This window comes from Amaranthus tricolor, chromosome 3 (genome assembly GCF_026212465.1).
Source record: "Amaranthus tricolor cultivar Red isolate AtriRed21 chromosome 3, ASM2621246v1, whole genome shotgun sequence".
NCBI lineage: Eukaryota > Viridiplantae > Streptophyta > Magnoliopsida > Caryophyllales > Amaranthaceae > Amaranthus > Amaranthus tricolor.
Genome location: NC_080049.1, coordinates 33,523,604 through 33,541,317, shown reverse-complemented (window position 1 = coordinate 33,541,317; position 17,714 = coordinate 33,523,604). Strand labels below are relative to the sequence as shown.

General features: G+C 30.8%; 1 protein-coding gene across 1 annotated transcript; it reads left to right on the top strand.

Moving 5' to 3' along the window:
* Positions 1-8,683: 8,683 nt before the first annotated feature.
* Positions 8,684-16,387, top strand: LOC130809109 (uncharacterized). Its single transcript, XM_057674744.1, has 4 exons — positions 8,684-9,005; positions 12,142-12,860; positions 14,813-14,853; positions 14,939-16,387. The coding sequence occupies exons 2-4, from the start codon at positions 12,542-12,544 to the stop codon at positions 15,812-15,814; spliced, it is 1,236 nt and encodes a 411-aa protein (XP_057530727.1). The 5' UTR covers positions 8,684-9,005; positions 12,142-12,541; the 3' UTR covers positions 15,815-16,387.
* Positions 16,388-17,714: the final 1,327 nt, after the last annotated feature.

Genomic DNA, 17,714 nt, shown 5'->3' with positions numbered 1-17,714 from the left:
AGTTGATGCGCTTCGAGTGAAGTAAGATGTTTAATGTAATTGTAACGAGTTTCCTTAAACATAGTGGAGAATTTAGAAATCCCGAGGGGTCGTGGTTTTTCCTTCTATTTAGGCCTAGAAGGTTTCCACGTAAAAATCGTTTGTCTCTTTTAATTATTTCGCTCTAAGTTTAAGCTTTATTTATTTTATTCAATTCCGCAAAAATAGGGCAAAAACGCTTAAACTAGTAACAACAACAATTCACCCCCCCCCCCCCTCTTGTTGCTGTTCCCGTTCCTAATTGAGTCTACATTTATATACTTAACAATATATAAAGCGTGTCTTACAAAAAAATCGTCTTAAGAAATAATTTTTAAATTTTCATCTAATTTGATTATTTCAATTGCCTTTTGGGCGGTTTGGCCCCAACCCTCAATCTTTGTTTAAATTTAGGCTCGAGTGAGAGTCGCATTGTTGTGTATTGGCCCTCTTGGGCTTGTTCACGTAAGATAATTAGATATGTACAATTGATTGGAGCTGGATATATAGAGTTTGAATTTGGCTTTTAATCGTATGTATTAAACGAGTTAGGTCTAAAACAATCTGGCTCTAAATACTCCTTCTGCATACATGTTCTTGTAAGCTTTTGTAGGACAATTAATTACAAACCTAATCTCCTAATTTGTGATTAATCAAAGATTAAGTGCTGGTGGAAGCCTGTTTTTACTATCTTGCCAAGCTATGCAGTATGATCGATTGAGAAGATGGTTGTTCTCGTAAAATGCAACAAGGGTTTAGCAGGGCCGGAATGTTTTTCCGGGGACCCACTCCGACGCCGAAGTCAGTATCAGTTTAAGACAAGTAGCCTAATAGGTCCTTCCAGGAGCACTGTCGTTGCAAAGTGGATTACTACTTAAGACTTATTTAGACGTGAGGTCTTTGTATTTAATATCTGAAAAAAGTTCTTTTGAAGATTGATCAGAACAACTGTAATTGCTTTTAGATTTACGATTATGCTATGAATTTCCTTTGAAAATCAATGTGGATCCTTGAAAACCAGTAGTATTACTTCCTCGGCAATAAATTATTTTGAGTTCTTTGTCTTTCTTTCTTAATAGTAGAAATTAATTACCTCTTTTATGTGCTCCTTCATGAGTATTTATACGCTATGATTGTGCATGTAAAACATTAACTGTTATTTCATTAATTCCAGAATTCCTTTGCATGCCACTATAGTTGTCTTGGACGTGTCAAGTTTCTCTTTACTTTGGTGATTTTTCCTTTATATTTTATGGCCTTTTTTGCTTCTCCTATTAACGCATGTCTCACTAGTCTACAATGTTTTTCTATGGTTGTCAAGTATTTTCCAACCTCACGTGATCTTTTCATGCACTAATATTACACCATACGTTCAATGCCTTTTTAATCCTCTTATATGAATGTTGTCAGATTGCTAACTAATCTTAATAATTTCTCCAAGATTAGCACTAATTTAATCTCCCCAAACGATTTTGTACCAGAATTACTTGTGATAAATATTTTACATATACAATACATGGATGGAGCTGACCCAAAATACGAATCCTAAATAGGTCTTTATTATTTTTTTATCATTTTAAACAACAAAAGTGTTAAAATCGGATGGTCATATCTTCAACCTATCTATTCACCAAGCTATTTTGTAGTTTTTAAGGCTTTTGTAGCCTTGTACATGAATCGGAAAGTGAAGAAAAAAGATCCAAGAAAAAGTAAGGCAAAATTTTAAATGAGACGGTCTTACAACGAGGCTATTTCCATTAGATTGGTTCAATGTAAATTAATGTTATAAAGTGATTACTTATAAACTTAAATTGATCGCTTAAAGTTTTAAAGTAGTTATTTTTTAAGCTTAAAGGTGATTACTAATAATCTTAAAGTGATCACTTACGGTTTTAAAATAACTATTTTTTATATATTACCTATCACCTTGCCTTTAAGTGATAACTTACAATCTTAAAGTGATCAAGTAGAGAATTTGACTACTTATATGTGCTCGTCTCATACTCTCATAATGAGACGGTCTCATACAAGACTTGTTGAAAAAGTAATAAGACAAACTATTTTTGTATGAGACCCTCTCATTATGAAACTGGTCTGAAAATGAATACTTTAAACAACTAAAATAGATATTTTGATATTCAAAATAAGCTATTCAGCTTTATTTTTGATCGTGTTATGGTGAGACAGTTAACAAGAAAGCAAAGTTAAGATGAAGATTTAAGACGAGATAATACGAGAGAATAGCTTAAACAACAGCAATCAAGATGTTGTAGGCTTGTAGCAATATTACGAGGTGGGAGGGTTAAACAACGGCAAGAAATTTGGTCTATCATACACGATTAAAGGTAGCCGAGGGAATACTTATGTGGAGTAGCACCCCTTCCAGTAAGAGGGAGGATGGTCGGGTTGGAGTAAAAATTTTAATTTTTTTAAAGGTTATGTGTAATTTTTTAAAAATTATGATATTTTTTAATAAATTTTTATCTTTAAACATTTAATATATACTATGTAAATTAATATTGATGCTCCTTAGCTTTTTAAAGTCCTGTGCAATTTAACATGTTAAACATGCTTAAAATTTCCCCTGAAAGTAATCTTGGATCAAAGACATTAATAAATCTGCTAGGGAGTTTGAGTCTAATTTTTTAGACTCAATTGATTTGGATTGGGTCCAAAAGAATAAATGATGTTGGTTCATATTCAAGGTTTTCGGACCCAAACACTATTCAAGACTCATTTTAAACCTATCTATATTTAATTGGGCATTTTTTAGCCTAAATTCAATCTATAGACTTATTTCAAGCATATTTAGACTTTATATTGTTAAAATGGTGGAGTAAGAACCATTAATGTAAAACCTACTGTATTGGATCGTCATATTTGATAGTATTTCATTATTGTTGGGAAGATATAATGCACTACGTTTATCTTGTTTTGCATATATATATATAAGTTACATCTGAAATAAAATTAAATTTTACCCTCAGGAAAATAAATTATACCAAAAACAATGTTAGTCCAGCTAATATAAATATGTTATGCTCTAAATCTGTCTTGTATCGGAAAGATAGGATAAGATTAGTGATATTACGAGTAATTTAAGTAAGATAAGATATTAAAAAAAATAAAAAATTTACCTCTAAGTTGTTACAAATAACTTAGTATAAAATATGGTTTTATTGGACAATTAAAATTTTAAAATCAAGCCTAAGAAAGAGTTTAATTTGCTAAACACTAATTTAAAACAAGGGTGGAATAAGGTCAAATGCAAATTTATTTATTTATTTTTTGTTAAACTCTAAATTTAAATCAATTTTTGATTTTCAAAATAAATCACCATTTTAAAATGTATTATTAATAAGTTATTATAAGGATAATCGAAGTAAAAAATTACAATGCAATTCAAAAAACAATTGAAATATTAACATCACCCTAATTTAAATCATGAATCAATATATTCAATTAATTATTACAACTTCTATATAGTTTCATTATATTCTATTCTAGAAACAAATATAGCCATGCATGTGGCAAATATATATTTATTTATAAACATGAATTAATTGCAATAATAGAAAGACATAATATCAAGAATAATATAATAATGGAAGTTTGAAGGTCTTGTGAATCATGCAATAAAATTTTGCTTAGTGTCTCGATCGGACTACCAAGACACGACCACTCCTCCCAACCGGACGATTTGTCAATTTTGACTTGAACTACCATTACCTCGGTCTTCCCAGGCCATTTGACTCGTTTTACTGTATGAGAGGATTTCTATAAAAGATTTATTTCATATATATATATATATATATATATATAGGGGAGAGATTTATTGAAAAGGGGTTGAAAATGCAAAAGGGTAAGAAGGACTTTATACCCTTAATTTCAATAAAATAAAAAAAATCTATGGTCACGATTGAGCCAAAAACTCATAATTGTAAAAGTAACTATGTTACACAGAAAGATAACTATGAAATAATTTTTAAAATATTCTTAATTTATAACATAATATCATTTTTTGTATATATAGTAACCAAACAAAATCAAACAAAAATCCTTCTCACCCTTCTCATTTTAAAATCTTTCTTATTCGATCATATATATATATATATATATGTATATATTATATGTATATATATATATATATATATATATATATATATATATATATATATATATATATATATATATATATATATATATATATATATATATATATATATATATACACGAGGTTAAATAGTTCATCTTACATATATTATATGAGAATATAAACTTTCATTTTTGAGGTATTCTCACGAGAAAACTCTTTTTTCTTTTAGCTCTACTCTTTCATAGGACTCTTGTATTTGGGTATTCTAAATCAGATTTCAGATCGACCCAGAACTTTAGATATTTGGTTTTCAGATAATGAAAATCACGATTCATATCCGGTCCGAAAAATCGAATATCTGATTTAATTTTTTTTTGTTTTTTAAATCAAAAAAATGCGATTTTTTACACATAAATACTTAACTTCACTTCGTTTTCTTTCTTTAATTAGGCTTAATTGAGAAAAATCATTTTGGGATTATGGTTGGATATTCAAAAGTTTAAATTTAATTAAAAGGAAATTAGCTATGCATCTTAAACTTTGAGAATTGTGAATAAATATTCATCAACCTGCACAAAGTTTTTTTTTTTTGACAAAAAACATGTATTTATATATAAAAAAAATTTAGAAAATTGGATATTCGGCTTTGCAAATATCCCGATCCAAACCAATTATGACTTAAAAATCGGATATCCGATTTTCAAAATTCGGATATCTTATCCAGTTTTTAAATTGGATATTTGAGAATTCAAATCGGATATTTTTGAACACCCCTACTTGCATGTGTCTTAAAATATGATATTTTGTCCGACCATCACATCTCTCCATTCAATTCCTTGGAACTTTGGATGGGTTCCATAATTCAGTGCTCCATATACGACCAAAGTTCATTATTTATCTGCATACAAGTCAAAATTTAAAAGACAACACAAACACACACAAATACTGATAAAAGTAAACCTAATCAATGAATGAAAATAGGGAGAAAAATCATACTACATAAATAATGAACACATTACCTTGTAGCAATAATCATAGCTCCTAATTATATGAATGAAATAAGTTAAATTTTGCATGAAAACCTAATAATAAAATCATTCATTAATTTCTAAATGATCTCCATCTCTCAATTCCTTAATTATATTCTATTGTAATTTGTAATCAATTATGAGAATTAATCACAAATAAAGACAAACAACCTAAATTAATTTATCAAGCCCATAAATGTGGGACAAGCATCAACATCACACAAAATTTATGAAGTTACTACACCTAAAAGCAACTCAATAAATAAGTTTATTTTGTGTAATGCGGATGCTTGTGCCATCATTTATAGGTTCGATAAATCAACACCAATACTTTATCCATAATTTGAAACTCAATCTAAAGGAAGTTCACTATCATCTTCCCTAAACAAAGGTTGTATGGATCGAATTACATTCTCTCTTTTTCTTAGCCTACTCTATAATTTTTTAAAATTTTGTATTGAATTCATTGAGTTGATGAAGGGTATTTATCGTGTTGATTTTTTCTAATATTATATTATTATTTGGGTATAAATATATTAAAATTTAAGATAATTATAACATCAAAAAAGTTTTTCTTAAATGGCAACAAATAAAAATGTACATTATATCTTTCTAAAATTATAATATACGTCGTGATAACGTATCATTATGAAATTATTCTCTTTGTTATTAAAATTATAATTTTGATGTACGATCTTATCACTCTATGATTTAAAACAGGCGAGTGATTTGAATTGTAGGTATGATTGCAACATCAATAGATTCGTAACACAATTTTACGATCTCACGATCCTATTTATACCATCCATTCCAGCAAAATTAATTTCAACTATTATTAATTTTTCTTATTACCATGTTTCACTAATCTCTTCGATATACTCACATATGTTTAAAATATTTCATAATTGTAATTTAAAAAAATGAAGTTCTTTATTAATATAGAGTTTCAAAGTAATTATTAAAAGTTTTCCCATTTGATTCTCAAAAATAAAGTCAGAGAAATTTTAGTTCATCAATTCAAACTTTAATTTTGTAGTGAATAATAATAATTTGATACTCCCTCCGTTCTTTTTTGATCTTCCACATTATTATAACGGGTAGTTTTAAAAATTCTTCCACTTTAGAATACTTTCTATTTTTAGAAAGTTTTTATCCCAGTTTATCCCTTAAAACCCCTCCTTTTCTTTTAATGTACTCCTTTTCTTTTATTTATAATTATCTTCTCTCTCATATTTTCAGTACAATTATTACTTCTAATGCAATCATTACTTTACACTACTATTTAATTAAAATAATACCCACTACAACCCAAATATTCTATCTTCCTTAATATGTGTAAAAAACGCAAAATAGAAAATAAAAAAAGAACGGAGGAAGTACTAAATATATTAGCTAATTAAATTATGTTTATTTGGAAGATCAACCGTACGATCCAACTACTCGACTCTACTCCTCTAAACAATTCAAACTAGGATTTTATTCCTAACAACTTATTCTTATCTATTACTCCCTCCGTTCCTTTTTGATCTTCCACATTACTATAACGGGTAGTTTCAAAAGTTCTTCCACTTTAGAATACTTTCTATTTTTAGAAAGTTTTTATCTCACTTTTACCCCTTAAAATCCCCCTTTTCTTTTAATGTACCCATTTTTTTTATTTATAATTATTTTCTCTCTCATACTTCCAATATAATCATTAATTCACACTACTATTTAATTAAAATAATACCCACTACAACCTCATACTTCCAATACAATCATTACTTCCCACTATTATATAATTAAAATAATACCCACTACCACCAAAGATTCTCTTTTTCTTAATCTTTGTGAAATACCCAAATAGGAAGAACAAATAGGAACAGAGGGAGTACAATTTTATCATATATATATATATATATATATATATATATATATATATATATATATATATATATATATATATATATATAATTATAATATTTCAAATTTAGAAAACATATAATGTACAATCGGTAAGAATTTATTTGTTGCCAATTTAGAAAATCTTTTTTTAAGGTAATATTATTATTATTATTATTATTATTATTATTATTATTATTATTATTATTATTATTATTATAATTATTCTTCTTCTTCTTCTTCTTCTTATTATTATTATTATTATTATTATTATTATTATTATTATTATTAAACTTATAACTGTTTTGAGTTCTTATTGTTTTGTAATTATATACAAAAGTGTTGTTTATTGTTATCTTAGAACAAAATAAGTACTCTTATTTTTATGATTTTAATATGAATTTTTTTTATTATATTGCATAACTTTTATAATATAGATAGAAGTAAATTTTGTGTATTACATGTATGACACATATAAATATCTTCTGATAAAACACTATGAATGTTCGCTCTGTTGTAGTGTTTGCTACGAGCACAATTGTAAAAAAATGTGGGAAAAAAAAAGTGTAAAGCGATAATGTTTTGGGGAAGTTAAGGGAAATATAATGATAAAATAAAGAGATAAAATTAAATACGCTAATGATTTTAAAGAAAAAGTGTATCCAAAACCAAAATGAAAAATCATATTCCCTCATACTCATTCAATGTGTCTCATTTAACTTATCATTATTTTTTAGATGGTCAAATGTGACCAAATGTGAAAGAAAAAAATGTTGTATTTTTAAATTTTAATAGGGGTAAAGTGGGGTTAAAAGGTGTGAAAGTGTTATAAAAGCTAATTTTATTAAGGTAAATTGATAAAATTAACATATTCAAACTAAAAATAAGACATTTAGAATAACTTGACTAAATAAGAAAATAAGACACTTAAGATGAATAAGAGAGTATAAAATAAATAAAATTGAAATATATATAAAATCAGTTTGATAAAGAAACTAATGGTGTGTTTGGTATGAGAGATTAGAAAGTGGGAATGACATTAAAAATCATAGTCAGTTCCCATAAATTCATTACCAAGGGGGTTGGTAATTAATGGATGGGTAGGAAATCGGAAAAAAATAAAAAAGACATTTATACTTTTATAACTGGTAAATTTTACAAAACAAATAAGAAATATTGTAATTTTAAAATTATTTTTAAAAAGATAAATTCGTAAATTTTGATTTTATTCTCAATCTCATTCCCATCTACCAAACAAAAGATATTACAATTCTTAAATTATTTTCATTTACATACTTCTTCCATCCAAAATACTTACAACATTCGACTTTTCACGCAGTACAATGTATTATTTTAATCTTTAATATCTCTAGTTACATATAATAAAAAATTATAAAAATTTGATATTAATAATTTTTACATTGAGGAATTAAACAATATTCCGAATCAAACAATATTCCATTTGACTATATTTTAATTTATAGATTAAAAACTAATATAAAATAAATAATGATGAATGAATAGTGATATTTTTACAATATTACTAGTATATGGGGACGAAAAAAGTGCTAAATAAGAGATTGTATTATATTTTAAGAATTTTCAACTATTAATTTTCAATTTCAATCCCATCTATTTATCTTTAAATTTTCATTCTCACGTGCCAAATCGTCCCCTAAAGTAAAAAGACAAATGAAAAAGTATTTACACGTATATAAAGTATGAGAAGAAAAAAGTTACAGAAAAGAGGAACTTCATCACTTCTCAGTTCTCATCATGATTCATCTAACAACTCCAACAAAATCAGTTTAATTTTGGTACAAATCCCTTAACAAATTAGGGTTTTGTCTAGCAAGTGCTGTAAAAGATCATTCCAATTTTATTCTTCTTAATGATTTCTTCCATGGCATCCATTACTCTCCTACTTTCTCTCTCCTTTCCTGTAGACATCAAAGTGACTTCTTAGTCAACTCTCTTCTCAGGTAAACCCTGCTTCTTTCTTCAATGGAAAATCTGTATTAATTATTCTATCAAGCTGTTTCACTTTGAAAGTTTACAAATTTGTTGAAAAATTTAAGCCCTTTTGGTAAATTTATGCTAAGAATATGATGCTACTGTTATTAGCTTTAGTGGGTTTTACTTTTTATTTATTTTTATTGTGCTTTTTTGTCTAGTTATTCTCTAGCTGTTTGATTCCCTTGTAAGGTTTGATTTTTTTGTTTTTTTAATTTGAATGAAAAATGGGTATTCGGCATTTAAAGGTTAATTATCAGAAAGTGGGATTTTTGAACAGAATCTTTAAGCTAGAGCTACTGGGTAAATGTCATACTAATTTGTTTAAAGTGACTAGTTAGAGTTAGAAATGGTTGGAATTTGTCATTTTTCCCCTTTTGATTTGTTATCTATATTAGGGTTTGTTCTGTGTTTTTGAATTGACATTGTAACTAGGAGAAGGAAAGCTAGGGTTTAGATTGTTGGGTTTTCAAAATTGAAAAATGTTGTGAGATTGTAGGCAACATGCACTCATAAGATTTTAGATTGTTGGGCATTCAAAATTCAATTGGGTTTTGACTTATTAGTGAAGTAGTAAGAAAATTGTGAACTGAATTTGGTATTTCACTTTGTTAGTAGAGTATTAGTGAAAGTATTGCTCCCTTCCTTAGTGTTCACTAGGAAAGTATAGTACTATTACTCTTTTAGCAAAGCTGATGTTTTCTAAACACAAATTCTCATTTGCGGACGGTCTTATCGTCAGACAGTCTTGATTGGGCTAAATTGTCCAACTAAATTATTTAAAACATCTGCTTTTGTACTTTAAATACTCATTTTTAGTTGTTGAACATGTGATTTTGGATACTAAAATTGACACTTTTGATATTAAAACAATCATTTTTTAAAATTTCGGCTTCTTGAATGGCCCTTGATCGTGTGATGGTCATATACAAGAATTGCTCTTTTTCAAAAGTTAATTCAGATTAGAAAGTTTTCATCCTTTTGGTCACAAAGAGAGTCAAATTTTCATGTTATATTTTGAAATTGAGGTCAGGCCATGACTGTTATTCTTGTTGTAGTGAGGGACATAACTGATAAGTTTTACACTTATAGAATTGTAGGTTCTGTATATTTTTAATTTGGACTGAAGATCATCCATTCGCATGGCTTCCTATTCAAGCTTTCATCTTTAGGATCAAGTAATTGTTAGGCTCAGTTCAGACAATGGTTTTTGTTGTATGATATTAATAAACAATATGAAATAGTACCAAAATTGGTGATTTTGTTTCTGAAAACTCAAATGAAACATTACCTAGATTGTGTAGTCAATTTGAACTTTTTAATTTGATTGCTAATTAAACACAAAGTGTGCCCCCTTCTTCCTTCTGTGGTAATTGAATGCAAAAGTCGGGTTCATTATTGTAAATTGTAAAAAATCATGAATAACCAAAACTAAGCTGTTAAGCACCATGGACAAACAATAATAACAACATTAGATACTTCGTCTTATTCTAATCAAATGTCCCATTTGTTTCTTTGACACTCTTCACCATTTACTCTTGGTTTGTACTTTTTTCTAAATCTATAAGTTAAAAATATAATTAAGTGTGATTTTGTTTGATAGGTCTCAATTTAAATTTTATTAATATTTTTTTATAACTTTTGACCAAGCACAATTAGAGATATATAGGATAGAAAATTTGAAACAATGCATTGACAGCCGTGCAAAACCAAATAGAACATTTGATCAAATTAGGAGAGAGTACTAGACACTGAGAAGGGAATTTTATGGAACTCTGTATTTTACCTACTCTGCTAACAATCAAATATCAAGGTGTTTTCTTTGGCAATTTTGTTTGTGTGATTCTTAATAATTTGACATCGAATTATAAATGAGATTCGAGCTGAGTGCTAGAGTGGTAAATTGGTAGTCAATGTTGTTACCTATGAGGAGACATACTAATGGCTACGAGGCATGTCGGGATTCAGAAAGGCATGCAGAGAATAAGAGATGTCGAGAAAAGCTTTTTGAGAAATTAAGAACACAAATTGTCCTTATTGCATTGAGAGTAATACCTCGCCAGCGATTAAATGTGGAGCCAGTCGTTAGTGTTAGGCACTGCTGCATACGTTTCAAGCGTCCAACACCTGTTGGATGATGTGCAGTTTTAGTGCCTCTACTGCTATTCTAAGCTTATTTTATTGCAATTTGCATTATGATAAGCATTGGGTTTGTGAGGATATTCTTGCTAGCCACGATTCCTGGCTTTGAATGTCACTAGATGAGCATACACATTCCTAGACCTGTGATAGTTTTGTCCTTTGCAAGCTAACGAAGCTTTGCTTTGCTGCCATGGCCTGATATGCAACTATTTAATTTTCCTTTATACATGGACGTTGCAAGTTTGAATAATATACTGTATGTAGGAAAAACATTGGTCTGTGTTGTCTCGTTAAAATGTGTTCCATGAGCATGGGTTAACATTGGCAGTTTTATATAAAGGCTATATTGTCTAGTTGCCACTTGTCAGTATAAGCTTACTACATAGTACATTTGCATGCATACTTGCGTTTTCTTGGCTTGATCTCCATTGGGACTTGGCAGGGTTTTGGACCTTTACTTTGTGCTTGTACGATTAGATTCTTCATAGCAATTGAATAAAACTATTATTTATATGCTACTTGTGTTAATCAATTTAGAAGTTTAACACAACAAGAAAATAACTCCAATTTTAGTTTACGATGTAGTAAATATATACTCAATAATGAACTTCCAATTATATACATTCAGGAGAGATAGCATGCCACTTTTGTGTTGCGAGTGCGTACCTATTTTTGTTTCGGCTCGAAAACCCGATCAAACCTGATCCAACAAAGACTTGATTAGCTTGACCCGTTTCCTAAAATTTGGTAAACTTTTAGTTGAATGTTAATACGAGTTATAACCTATGATTTCTCACTTTGTTATTTTTTGAGTAAGTATTCCCCAACTATGAGTCTACGACTTGAAAATCTCTTTTTGGCTCAATGTAATTTAAAAAAACTAATTTAAAATTTAATGAAATTAAGTATATGAATAATTTTAAATTAAACAGTTTGGTGACCTTCTGTTTTTGTACTTCCCAGGAGTTTACATTGAGACTATAAGTTGGACGGTGTTACAGCATACTGAAGAAGCTGTTAAGATGGAAGTAAATGTTACGTACTGGAGATCTTGTTATGTATATTTTTTTCGATAATAAAGTATTTAACAATTTTACATCTCTTTATTTGATTTGGTCTATTGGGGAAATCTATGTATGAATGGAGGGAAGCGGTGAATTTTTGGCGTAAATATATTGATCTTATCGTCGCTTGACCGACTAACAATTATACTTTCCTCAAGGTTTGTACTTGCTAGATTGGTACAGATTGAAGCCAAGGTGATTAATTTTATTTGGTTCCACGAAACATAGCTAAGACGGGTTCCCTTTGTTGTGTGGCCGCTAGGCCACATGGGTCAAATACAACAAGTCGGGAGTGGTCTATGGGGCCTAATGAACTGTATTGGCGAACCAATACAAGCTTCTCACCACCTCCTTCAAGATGGGATTATACCCTTCAATCTGAAGGATTGCAGTATGGTTCCAGTGACAGCATTCAGTTGTTTGGATCTGCGTCGACAAATAGTAAAGAAAGCAGGAACTGGATAAGAGGTGGTTATCATCCAACTCACCATTACTCCACATCTGATGGTAGTGCCCTGTATTTTAGTAGCCCATCTGATGCATCTCTTGTTCAGCCATGGACACCTCCACCCGTACGGGGAGTCAGTATTGATGAATTTGTACCTTCACATAGGAGAGGTGTGTATTATTTATCTTTGATGAATCATGTTTTGCCTTTTCTTCTTACATTTTGTGATGGATACTCTATTTTTGGTTTTTTTTGTCTAAGCTGAACAAGGATCTTTTTCAAAGTCGATCATTTTTGTTGAGTTTTTATTTGGCAGTCAAGAGTATTCTAAGCAAGATGAAGTTTTCTAAGCCCGGATAGCCCTTGTCGCTTGCTGGACAATTTATAGGTTGAGTACATATTTGTACACTAATGTGCACCTAAATTAGGGGAATTTTCAAATTGACCTCTGATATATTATAGTTCATGTAATCGACCCTATGTTGGTAGGATTAAGGTTTTGGCATTGTTGTGTAGTGCATGGCTTGGTAGCATCTAGCATGAATGCATCATGTCGTGGTTTCTAGTTCGGTGTTAAAGACACATTCTTTGGGCTTTGAGGAGATTTTGATGTCCAATACTTGCACCCAAAGTGTTTGTTAATCTTGGAAAAAGATGAAAAATAAGGAAAAATACGTTCATTGCTCACATGCATTTTAGTTCTCCATAATAAGCCGGCTCGATCATGTTACTTTTAAATTCCCAATTTCGCTGTTCTGGAATATGAATGTCTTTCTTTATTTCCTATATGGGGTAAATCATCAATTTTTAGGTGGCTTACGCGGCCTTAAAGTTTTATTCAAAGTTTGTTTTGGGACAATCTACAAAAGCTGATTTTTTGTTCTGATATTAAAAAATTCTCTGTTTTTCGGACTCCCATGTGTCTTTCCGGAGACGAGTAGGAATTGGCCGATTTGACATAAAATAATACATCTAAAACTATCTGTTTAGGCTATTTAGTACTACTGTTATGTAACATCCGAGGACAATGACACGCGAGATGTGGTGTGACTGACGGACTAACATAGCTAGTGTTACCTTTTTTATGCCTCTTTTTCTTTTGTTATTGTTTCTGGCCCCTGTTCGTTTATGTGCATGCCTATCCCAACAAGAACAATACCAAAGCCTTAATCTTTAAGATTGGGGTCACTAATATTTTAAATAATTCCACGTAATTAAGATTTAACCTTCTTAGATGTTCATTAGAAGTTTCGTAGTCTGGGGTTAGGAAACCCAGTCCTTAGGATGGTTTTGTTAATTTGAAAACATTAAGTATGATAATCACCTTTTATGTTCGGGAGACATTACCAAACATTGAAATAGATAGTTTGATGGCTTCTCGCATTAGTAACATTTCATTTTTTGAACATGTTTTCCTGGAATTTGATGTTCTCAAGTGTATTCAGATTTCAGATTTGCCGGCAAACAGTGAAACATAATTTGCTAGTTAGTTCGTCTTTTAAATTTCGCGATTCGTTCAAAATGATTCAAAAATAGCCTAAAACCGACATAATTCTCTTTTTTCGACTCGCGATTAGTTAGGCGATTAGCGAATCATGTGACATTGCTGGCAAACATTCACTTGCCTTATGCACGTGGGCTTGAAGTAACCAGTTCAGCATCTGCTAGTGCTGAAACTATTCTCAGTTTCCACAGTGGTTATTTAGGCCTGGTGTAGAGCGTCCATGCAATATCTAGCCAACTAGATGTCTCTGTAAGCGATTCGAAGCTCAAAGGACGGGGCCATTTGATAAGAAAACAATTGATTTAAGTGTATTTACTATTAAGTGCATATTGTGCTGTTACTAAAACTAATGCTGTGTGTCAACTGTCATATCTTTCCGTGTACAGTTTGAAATATGAAATCCAATCTGATTAGGTATATGAACTGCATATCGAATTTGATGTTCGTGTAGGTTTTTGAGATAAATGTGCTTTCTTCTGAAGTATTCATAGGGCTGAAATATCCGAATGTATCTCATCTTGTGAACTAATGGCTATGCACTCGCTCTCTTTTTCACTGTCTGGTATATTTTGCATATATTTTTAAATCACGATTTTTGAGGAAACTTTTAACCTGCAGATACGATATCAGGGCCGCTAAGCTTCAGACCTACAATGGAGGTATTATACCGTGTATTTGCGTTTGCTTCATTACTATAATTGCCTCAGCTATGGATTTGAAACTAATCCTACTCGTTCTTTGAAGGGAACTTCCATGGTTCGTGATGGTGCGGGCTTGACTTCACCTCATTCTGATGGAAGTGAGTTTGAGCTCACAGGAAGGCTAAACCTTTCAACTTCCAGAAATTTCCCAAGCCGCCGTTCTTTCATGTCAAAACCTATTCATCCTTTGTCATTCCCGGTTAATTCCGTAACTGGAGAAGCAACCGCTAGTCCTACTGCAGGAGTTTCGGGGTTTGATACCAGCACACCTCAAAGGGATACTCATCGACTGAGCAGTGGCAGCAGCAGTATTGATCTAACAGATATTTCCGAGCAGTTAGACACCGAGTTACTTGCTCGACCATCTGCTAGCGAGAGCTTTAAATGTGGGTTATGTGATAGATTACTTTCTCAAAGATCCCCGTGGAGTTCAAGACGGATTGTTAGAAGTGGGGATATGCCCGTTGCTGGCGTACTTTCTTGTCGGCATGTTTTTCACGCGGAATGCTTGGAACAAACAACTCCGAAGTCCCATAAATGTGATCCTCCTTGCCCTATTTGTACCAAACTCGAGAAAGAAAATTCCCCGGAGCAGCATACTTTTCCCAGGTTACGCAATCATTTCCCGAGACTTAGAGCTTTCAGTGAAGAGGGTACGTCTCGAACTTGGAGTTGTGTTCAAGCCGGTGATTGTGTAGAAGGGGCGCTGCACACTCCACAGAAAAACAGCTCGCTATTCCTTAACCGACACAAAATTAAAAACAATGCCTCTCAGAAGAGTAACTCGAGCAAAGATTTTCCTGGCAAGCTGAAGAAAACGAGTTCAAACCCACTGCATCTGTTTGGCGGGAGATTTGTTGATCGTGAAGCAGCCGGGTGCTCAAAGACTGCGGCTGGTCCGAGCATTAAGAAAGGATGACATGCATTGTAAAGGTAAGTAGTTTAGAACTGTAAACTAATGTTTTTTCAGATTTGTGTTGGTTATGATGATTTATGATCGGAAATGGGAAGCGCGGCTGATATCTAAAGTGTGGTTTTGATAGAATTTCAATCATAGATGTAAATTGGTAGTTTCTTCGATTTGTACTTTCGGTTTATTTTCTCAAGAACACAATTAACTGAGACTCGGCTGATATTCATATGGATTTATATTTTAAATGATGTTCGCTAGTTTTCTATTGATGAATACCAAGGAAATGCTAGTAAACCAGTGTGATATGGCTGCTGTTCATGATCCTTTTATCTGTGTTTTAAACAAGTCTAACAGTTAATTTCCTACTATTTATTGATTCTGTTTCTTTGAATTTGCTACTCAACATTCAAAAAGCTTTCATTACGATTTGTGTGATGTAACAAATTCAAAACGACATAAAATTTTTTCTCAGTTGGAGCATCATGTACTATATTTTTCAAATAAGGTTCTAAATTTAATTCTCGCTGCCCTCTTCTCTTAACCTCCTTCTTTCAACCTAAATTGTACTAAAAAAATCTGGAAATTTTTTTTCCTAATATATATATATATATATATATTTTCCATTTTTGATAGTTTGGTTTGACAATTAATTAAAATGCAAAACTAATTTTCACCTTTAGCAAATGTTTTGACTTTTGAGCAAAACTAAACATGTAATATCAGTCAAAATATGGGATTCCATTGGCTTAAAGCAAAGCTAATCTTGGTTTACAGCTTCATGATTGAAACGAAAGATAATAACTACAGTAGGTAGGTCGCATATGTACGTCATATGTTCCTGTCTATCTGAAACTGAAAGGTAATATCATTTCCAAATTAATTAATGTGAGACCGTAGCATGCATGCGACGACTGTACAATTTATTTATTATTTGTTTTTACATATTAATTTTTAGCTATAAAATTCTCATTTTTAGACTTAAAATGTCTATTTTAAAACTTAAATTTTACTTTGAGTCTTAACATTATTTCTCTAAATGCTTAACTTTATTTTTTAATTAATTACCTCAACGGTTAAAATGTCTATTTTAAATCGTTTGCATGCAAGTTTCACTAGTAGGGTAATAGTGGAATTGAGAAGTTTCATAACATGTGACCTGGCACCCTTAACTTGAAACTTTAAAATAATGTCCAAATAACCTTTTTTCATATGCTTCATCCAGACCACAACACTACAATCCTTTGTAATTCCATTACTCCTGTCTAGGGTGTTCAATGGATCGGATTCTTATTTTAAGCTCTTATTCGACCCGTTTTTAGAAGAATTTTGTAAGGGTCGAGTTGAAAATGAGACAGCCTAAAAAGGATTGTTTTACTATATTTAAAATGAAGCAGGCTATAAAAGGCTTAATAAGAATCGGAAACAGGCCCTTTTAAACAACATTTTGATGGATAATTTAATTATTATAAATGACAATTCCAATAGGAATTATTAATGTTTCTACAATTTAATCATCACAAATGATGATTTAATTCTTATAAATTAATTAATGGAGATTATAATAACTTTAAGTAATAAAAACGGGCCGGATCGGGCTTTATTTAAAATCCGACTCATATAAAGCGTATATTAAGTATAAAGGAGCCTTTTAAGCACAACCCGACCCTTATCTGACTTGGTCCTTATCCAATACGTCTGTATCTGACCCATTAAACACCCCAATTTAATTTGGAAAATCTCTTGTCTAAGAGTCATTGTAGAATTAAGTGTTATTAGAAAACTACCTAACTACTACTTTATTACTACAAAAAATAAAGATAATTAACTAACCAACAGTATCATCCCTTAGGCCTTAATAACATTGTTCCCTATTTAAGGACTACCTAACAACTTTACTACAAAAAAT

Coding starts and splice junctions, on each gene's coding strand:
- LOC130809109 (XM_057674744.1), top strand. CDS start 12,542: ATGGGGCCTAATGAACTGTATTGGCGAACCAATACAAGCTTCTCACCA. Junction 12,861..14,812: donor TGTACCTTCACATAGGAGAG/GTGTGTATTATT, acceptor TTTAACCTGCAG/ATACGATATCAGGGCCGCTA. Junction 14,854..14,938: donor GCTTCAGACCTACAATGGAG/GTATTATACCGT, acceptor CGTTCTTTGAAG/GGAACTTCCATGGTTCGTGA.